The 8,131-nt window shown below is 47.5% G+C and overlaps 2 protein-coding genes across 3 annotated transcripts in view; one reads left to right on the forward strand and one right to left on the reverse strand.

The window, feature by feature from the left end:
• Nucleotides 1-2,153: 2,153 nt before the first annotated feature.
• Trafd1 (TRAF-type zinc finger domain containing 1) overlaps nucleotides 2,154-8,131 on the reverse strand; it is a 17,085-nt gene continuing 11,107 nt past the window's right edge. For both annotated transcript variants that reach the window (XM_050159044.1, XM_050159046.1), the window contains exons 7-12: nucleotides 6,317-6,393; nucleotides 5,529-5,759; nucleotides 4,460-4,580; nucleotides 3,615-3,951; nucleotides 2,996-3,068; nucleotides 2,154-2,829 (exon numbers count right to left, since the gene is read on the reverse strand). In XM_050159044.1, coding sequence (XP_050015001.1) covers nucleotides 2,776-2,829; nucleotides 2,996-3,068; nucleotides 3,615-3,951; nucleotides 4,460-4,580; nucleotides 5,529-5,759; nucleotides 6,317-6,393 — 893 coding nt within the window. In that variant the 3' untranslated portion in view covers nucleotides 2,154-2,775. The remainder of the gene's footprint in view (nucleotides 2,830-2,995; nucleotides 3,069-3,614; nucleotides 3,952-4,459; nucleotides 4,581-5,528; nucleotides 5,760-6,316; nucleotides 6,394-8,131) is intronic.
• LOC126511702 (translation machinery-associated protein 7-like) lies at nucleotides 6,400-8,131 on the forward strand. Its single transcript, XM_050159047.1, has one exon. The coding sequence runs from the start codon at nucleotides 7,714-7,716 to the stop codon at nucleotides 7,906-7,908; it is 195 nt and encodes a 64-aa protein (XP_050015004.1). The 5' UTR covers nucleotides 6,400-7,713; the 3' UTR covers nucleotides 7,909-8,131.

Here is an 8,131-nt window from a genome sequence, read left to right on the forward strand (position 1 = left end):
AATGTTGTAAACATAATAAATAAATAAATAATCTTTTTTTTTTTTTTTTTTAAAAAAAAGACAGACAGACCTGGGGAAGTGCCAGCTGATTGTCATAGTGAAGGCTGCTGGGAGCTGCCTAAGGGCTTAGTGCCCATCCTGACTTGGTGAGTGAGTCTAAGCAGGAAGTAGACAACAGACACAAACAACCTGAGGGGACAGAAGACAGGCTTTGAAGGTTGGCATTAAAGCAGTTTAAGGATGAAAAGAAGTTAGTCTGTGGAGAACCAAAGAACAAAGAGATGTTTAAAAATTGTTAGGATCAGTCCAGGAGTACAGTGGTCTTTGGGGTTCTGTGAAGAAATGCCAACACTGCCTATATTGAGTCCAAAAAGCTCTAAAGAGGCAAGGAACACATGCCCTCCAGCAGAGGGCGCTCTGTATATGGAAGCGGCACGGCCACACATATAAGTAGACTTCCGATTCTAGGAATGTGCAGAGCTTCAAAGGACAAAATCAGCCTTGTGTCTGATGTGGAGACTTTGTAACCTAGAAAATGACAAATACCTTCTAACCCTAGCCAAGCAAAAGTCACACGCTACATCAAACAACTGGGACAGACACAACTGGGGGACAGGTTTCCAGTTAACACCTACCAGCAAAGGACTAAGCTCTAGTCAAGTGAGGGACAGTGGTACACTGAGGAGGAAAAGGGAAAAACTCAAGGTCAGCCTGGGTTACAGGAGGCCCTGTCTCTCTCACCACCCACCTCCCCCAGAAGGACAGTAACAAGGCTGTAAGTATGATCAGAGTTCATTGTATGGGAGGACACAGGCATTAGTCGTACCAGCACCCAGGAGGCCAAGGATTGCCACAAGTTCAAGGCCAGTCTGGTCTACGTAATAAATTCCAGGCCAAGGAGGATTACACTGTGAGACATTGACTTTTTAAGTATAAGAAAGTCATATTGAAATTACAACTAATATATACTAATTTAAAAAAACTAAGCATGTATATACCTGCAACTCTGAGAACTCAGAGGGAATCACTGACACTAAGGATATATGACAGTTTGAACAAAAAAATGCCAAAGCAATGGCTTCAAATCATGGCTGTGAGCAGCAGGATGGCTGAGACATCATGCAGATTCCTGAGAATACAGGGAAATCTTTTTGCTATCCTCAGCTTACTTTAGCTGCATGTGTAAGTATTTTTTAAAAGTTTTCACAAGCCATTCAGGACAGCAGATTACAAAGGAGCCAAGCTGATGTACCATGTCTTATCCACACAGCATCCTGTGGGATGAGAGTTCTACTTCCTGGCAAGCCTGTGCTCCAGCCTCACCAGGGAGAGGCCAAGTTGCCCCAGACCCTTCCTGCCACCTCTTTCAAGTCCCAAGAGGATGACAGTGACACTGAAGATGGCTTTTGTGAGCTAACCACCGTTTGTGAGTCTGGTGTCTGAGTGATGTATCTACCTACAGTATGTTTCACTGGGGACAGAATTCTCTTTGGTGTCTGCTAAGCATATGACTTCTGTAGGTCATAGTTTCAATGCTCCATCCATGGAAGTGATGGTTCTTCCATCTATCTACTCAATCTGTGTGGCTCACAGGAGTGCTGAAGTAGAAGTGGTTGTCCTTCAAAGGCATGGCTCCCTTTGGGATTCACAATTTTGTATATTTTGCTTTGAGACAAATCCTGAGCAATCTATCTTCCTCAGCCTTCCAGTGGCTCCAAGTGTGCAGCAGTGTGGCTGGCCCAGGACTGAGGCTCCTAAGAAGCCTCCTTTTTCTCTTCTAGGCCCCACATCTCTGAGTGTCCTCCAAAGAACAAATCTGGAGGAAACTATCAACACTTAAGGTGAGGCCAGCCTCCTTTTTCTCTTCTAGGCCCCACATCTCTGAGTGTCCTCCAAAGAACAAATCTGGAGGAAACTACCAACACTTAAGGTGAGGCCAGCCTGGTCTACAAGGGACCATCTTAAGGAACCCCTTGATTCTGGGCACTCTAAGAAGGAATATGTGCTGGAGATCCAACAAAGAGCCCACCCAGTTCCTCAATGTGCCTACAATCTAGAGGCGGAAGCAGGAAGACTACAAGTTCACAGTCTAGGCTATACAATGACTATGCACACTCAACCATCTCTACAGAAAAAAACCCACAAGCCTCAGCTGAGCTCTGAATACAAACTTTATTTCTATTACAAGGAAATAGATAATTAGAACAGTAAAATAAAAAGGGAAGGGGCTGGAACCTCAGTCCTCATGAGGGCAGGCGTGGCCCTGGTAGGGACATTGAGAACAAAGCAATACATTCCCCATCAGGAACAGAGGGTGGTGAGTGACCCAGAAGCACCAAGGTGGCCTCTAGTCCATGTACCTGCAGCTCAACTTGTTCCTAACATGCTGTAAACCCAAGCTTAGGCCCTCACAAAGAGAGAATTGCTTCACTGGTAGCTCTGAGATTCCCAGAACCCTCCTCTCTGTCCACCAGGACCACAAAGCACCAAGAAGCAGTGGTGATGGTATGTCTATGGATGGAGCCCTTATGGGCCAAGAGGGCACAGATGCCCTCATCTCACTGCTGCCCAACAGTAGCAGCAAGGGTCTCCCAGCTAGCCCTCCCTCCAACCCAAACACCCACAGCACAATCTCAGACACAAAATGGCAGTAACCTGGAAAAAATTAAAATCTGGAATCTCTCCTGCTTGATGAGCCAGAGAGGCAGTTGGACACTGCACCAGCACATGCTGCTATGCATAGGGGTGGGCAGTAAGAGCCCCCCATAGTCACCATTACTCCTCTTCCTCCTCTGCATCCCCTGCTTCCTGCTGCTTCGGAGGCTTTGCCTGTTGAATAACACAAGGGGAGACTAAGCAGGGAAACTATTCTCAGACAGCTCTCCTCACAAAAAGCCACTGGGAGTCTGCCCAGCAAGACTTCTCATCTCACAACCCACCAGCCCAGCCCAGCCATGTCTGCATCTGCCCTGAGCGTAACTGGGACCCCAGTTACCTTTGGGGATCTGCTGTGGTAGCTGGCAGCTGCAGGGGTGACCCGAGAGCTCCGACCACCTTCACTCCTCCCACTGCAAAAATAAAAGAACAGGAACCAAGTGTTGAGGGCTGGAGGAGGGGACACCAACACAGCAAACCCCTGTGCACAGCAAATATGGTGGCAACACAGGCAAAACCCAGACTCAATGAAAATGGAGCTCCACCCCGGCACCGTGGGACTTGATGGACCAGTGTGAACAGACCTTTTTTCTTTCTTTCTTTCTTTTTTTTTTTTTTTGGTTTTTCAAGACAGGGTTTCTCTGTGTAACAGTCTTAGCTGTCCTGGAACTAGCTCTAATAGACCAGGCTAGCCTTGAACTCGCAGAGATCCTCCTGCCTCTGCCTCCCGAGTGCTGGGATTAAAGGCGTGCGCCCCCCCCCCCCACTCTTTTGTTTTTTTTAAACTCATTGCATTTTAATTATTCTGCATGTGTGCAATGTACGTGGTGGTCAGAGGATAACTCTGTGACCTGCTTCTAGGTGGGATAGAACTCAAATCAGTGCTTTTACCCCCAGACTGCCTGGCCATGCTCTCTTTAGCCACTATCAGCTCCATCCACTATGGGGCTGCTGCTTACCTGGCTCCATATCTCCCAGGGGGGCCCTGAGGAAAAGAGGGCGCAAGGTTTTCTGGATAGAGATTTCGAATAGAGTGGATCACTGGAGCATGCCCAGATGCTACAGGCCCATTCTGGCTGCCTCGATTCCGCCCTCGAATGTCCTGGCTGTCTGAGTTGTTGAGCTTCAGCACATGAGGAGGGCTAGGCTGGCACTCAGATCTGGAGCCTGATGCTGAGTTCAACAGTGGATTACAGGTAGTCATGTTGTTCATGGTTCTGCTGGGAGACAGCGAGTAGGTGGAGCCTTTTGCTGCTTTCTGCTTGACATCATCCATGTAGCCTGAAGACAGTTCTCCTGGGAAGAGAAGGTGGTGATGGCTTTAGGGAAAAGGCAACTTAGCTGTTAGTGCTGGATGCAGGGTAGACAACAGACAATTGCTTCCCACTGAGCTCCAGAGGAGTCAGATGCTCTCTTCCCTATTCTGCATGCTGACTTTCTGACCCTCAGAGACGGTCTCCTAACTTAGCAGCGAACGGATGCTGGCAAACTTGGAGAAGTTTGCGATTGGCTTTGTGGTGGGACGTTTCAGCAACAGTTCACATGCCCAGTCAGAGGGTAATAAGGCAGTCAGGAGCCGTGGCTCCCCACAGCCTGTGATTCACAGCTGTTTCTGACAGTTGTACCCTACAAAATCTGCACTGATGTCAGCTAGGGGTCATGTGGGGACCACTTAACCTCAACAGCTCCCCAGGAGACCCTCATGCGTGCCAATGAGTGGTGAGTTAAGCCTCCTGGAGAAGTGAGAAGTAGGAAACAGGCCTGAGCCAGCAGTGCCGTGGCCTAGCTCAGCCCCAGCCGATACCCTGGTGTTTGATCCTCCTCCTGGGCAGCTCTGGTGAAGTGTCTTCAGGCTGGGAATCCTGTGTAGGGATGCCCTCCATTGCATGGTAGTTTGCTGTGGCTGGGCGTTGGTCACACTGCTCCTAAACAAACAAACAAACAAAAAAAAAAAAAGGAAAGAAAAGAAAGTGAGTACTGTTAGTACTTAGGGTGTTGGGGAGAAGAGCAAGAGTAGACTGGGTGATCATCCACCCCCACAGGGGACACTGAGAACCATTAAGAAAATCTGGAAGCTAAGAGGAAGCCAGATCCTGAGAATGGACAGTCATCATGGGCTCCTGAGGCTCTGGGCAGGGATGCAGCAAGGGCTGGTGTGGAAAAGTCAGAAAGGTAATCTGGCTAGAGTATTGGAGTGGTGGCTTAGTCCAGTCTCTCCTAGGTGACAAACAGCAGGCTTGTCCTTGAAATTTGAGATGTATAAAGAGCAAAGAAAGAAATGAGGCCTGTACTGCTGGCTCTTCATTAAAAAAAAAAAAGGGGGGGGGGGGCTGGAGAGATGGCTCAGTGGTTAAGAGCATTGCCTGCTCTTCCAAAGGTCCTGAGTTCAATTCCCGGCAACCACATGGTGGCTCACAGCCATCTGTAATGAGGTCTGGTGCCCTCTTCCGGCCTGCAGGCATACACACAGACAGAATATTGTATAATAAATAAGTAAATAAATAAAATATTTTAAAAAAATTTTAAAAAAAGTATATTCTGCGAACAACCTGTGATTCCAGACTAGAAAATTGGAAAAGGACTTTGAAAATCACAGAACCAGGCCACTACATGGAAAAGCCAGAGCTGGAGCTCAGGTCTCATGGGTATAACTCTCAAATAGCAGACAGAAGAGCCTGCCTGTCAAATGCAAGATGCCTCTGCTCTCAGGGAGGTGATCCTCAGCCCTCTGCAGTCTCAAATGCAGACACCATGGACTCAGCTACTAGAAAGCAGAGCTCTGAGGACAGGATGCAGCTGGAGGCCAGATGGCATCACCTGCACTCCCAGATGACCCACATGGGGGACAGAAGGCAGCCTCTAGGGATTCTCACCTGATGATGGAACAGCACCTCCTCTTCCAGCTGTACCCCACAGAACTCACAGGGGATGATAACGCTGTCTTCCACAGCAGCTGTGTTGCTCAGGCCCATTAAAGTGTCTAACTGGTTACTTGTTGCCTGCTGTAGAAAGTTCTGGAAGATGACACCAGGATCCTCGGCCCCCCTGATGGAAGAGCTGCCAGTATTGAGTGAACGTAAGGCATGTGAAGGGTTGCAGCTTGTCTGTCATTCAAAAAACATGTTAAAAAATAAAGAGGTTAAGGAAAAATTATACTGCTAAAACATTTTCTCCAAGAAACTGTTTCAACCCCAAGTGCAGAGCTGGAAGCCAGAGAGCACCACAGCACCTGCACCATCACATACCACCCACGACAATACAATAAAACAGAGGCCTAACAGTCTTTTTATCCTTGTTAAAGGACCAAACACTAGATGTAGTCAAAATTTTCAGCAACATTTCTGAGAGCAGAAATGGTTACCCAAAGCTGAGAGAACTTGGTACCTTGTAAATGCTGGACTCGGCCTCACTATACATGGTACAAAGGGAAACATGGCTCCCTTATAACCAGGCACAGGGCTACATGCTCACGGACCGGTTGCTTGGGACACTGAAGCAGAAAGGTCATTTGAGTCTAAGAGGGGATGAGGCTGAGCGCTGCAGCCATATGGTGAAACAGTTACACCTCACCACAGGCACTGCACTCATTAAGGCTCTCCTGGCTTCTCACACTGACCATCGCCTGCTCCTGTACTGTCAGAAGCTGTCAAGTAATACACACCTGATGGTCAATGAGCAGTTCCTCTGGGTACAGCTCCTCACAGAACTCACAGGGCAGCAGAGTCTCGTCAGCCGCACCTGGGGCCACAGGAACAAGACCCGCAGTCAGCCTTTTCACCCGTAGAGGATCTGACACACAAGTCTGACTTGGGGCAGGGCAGGTGCTGGACTACCGTGAAAGGACACAAATAATATGGTTCAAGGGGAGGTTTCACAAGAAAAGAAAATTTGAGAAAGACTGTTTGGAAACAGGACACTTGAAAAGAAACAATTAGGTAAAGATGGAATGTACTAAACATAATGAAGGAAGAACGCCATCATAAAGGGTCAGGAAGCACAGACATCTTGCTGTACATTTTGTTTTGTTTTCTTCTTTGTTTTCAAGACAGTCCTGGCTCTCCTGGAATTCACTCTGTAGATCCTCCTGCTTCTGCTTCCCCAGTGCTGGGATTAAAGGCTGGCACCATCACACTTGGCTCTTCTCCTCGTCCCCCATTGTTTGCTGTACATTCTTACTACCAAGCAAGAATCCTGGTATGGGCTGGAGGGATGACTCAGCAGTTAAGACCACTCCTGCTCTTCCAGAAGTCCTGAGTTCAATTCCCAGCAACTACCTAGTGGCTCACAACCATCTGTAGTAAGATCTGGTGCCCTCTTCTGGTATGCAGAACACTGTATACATAATGAATAAATAATTCTTTTTTTTTTTTTTTCGAGACAGGGTTTCTCTGTGGCTTTGGAGCCTGTCCTGTAGACCAGGCTGGTCTCGAACTCACAGAGATCCACCTGCCTCTGCCTCCAGAGTGCTGGGATTAAAGGCGTGCACCACCATTGCCCGGCCATGAATAAATAAATCTTAAAAAAAAAAAATCCTGGTATGATGGCACACTCTATATAGCCTTAGCACTTGGGAGGATGAGGCGAGGCTACAAAGATAGCTTGTATCAAAAAAAAAAAAAAAAATAGTGAAAAAGCTATAGACAGTCCTGACAGAACTGTATCGAGACACCAGACATGGAAAACAGCCAGACACAGAGGAAGAATGCTCTGCACAGACAGCTACTATGAACTTTTCAAAAGTACCAGTGTGGCCGGCTGGTGGTAGTGCATGCATGCCTTTAATCCCAGCACTCAGAGGCAGAGTCAGGTGGCTCTCTATGATTTCCAGGTCAGTCAAGATTGCATGAGACCCAGTCTCAAAATGATAATAATAAACCAAACCAAAAGTGCCGATGCATAAACACTTGGAACAAAAACAAGTGCTAAGGAACAGTATTAAGGAACAGTATGTAAGAGCCATGGTCAGGCGGTGGTAGCGCACATCTTTGATCCCAGCACTACATAAGAAAACTGTCTCAAGAGGATCAGGGTCTGGAGAATGGGGTGTCTGGAGGCGCCATGTCGGGCCGGGACGGTGGCAAAAAGAAGCCCCTGAAACAGCCCAAGAAGCAGGCTAAGGAAATGGACGAGGAAGATAAGGCTTTCAGGCAGAAACAAAAAGAGGAGCAGAAGAAACTCCAGGAGCTAAAAGCCAAGGCCGTGGGGAAGGGACCCCTGGCCACAGGTGGAATTAAGAAATCTGGCAAAAAGTAAGCTGTTCCTCATATCTGAGATGATGGTGACCCTCTTCCATTCCTATTTAAACATCTGGATTCCCTGCCATACCATCTTTGCCATCTACAGCTAGAATGAAGTGTTAAACAGAATGGAGTCTGTTAAACATCTGGATCCCCTACTATAACATCATTGCCACCTATAGTTAAAATGAAGTGTTATCCTGGAGCCTGTTGTACATTGTAATAAACTTTTGTAAAAA

This window comes from Alexandromys fortis, unplaced genomic scaffold, assembly GCF_014885135.2.
Source record: "Alexandromys fortis isolate MF-2015 unplaced genomic scaffold, M_Fortis_MF-2015_v1.1 scaffold_90, whole genome shotgun sequence".
Classification (NCBI taxonomy): Eukaryota; Metazoa; Chordata; class Mammalia; order Rodentia; family Cricetidae; genus Alexandromys; species Alexandromys fortis.

Excerpts from the sequence above, each read along its gene's own strand:
- LOC126511702 (XM_050159047.1), top strand. The coding sequence starts at position 7,714 with ATGTCGGGCCGGGACGGTGGCAAAAAGAAGCCCCTGAAACAGCCCAAG.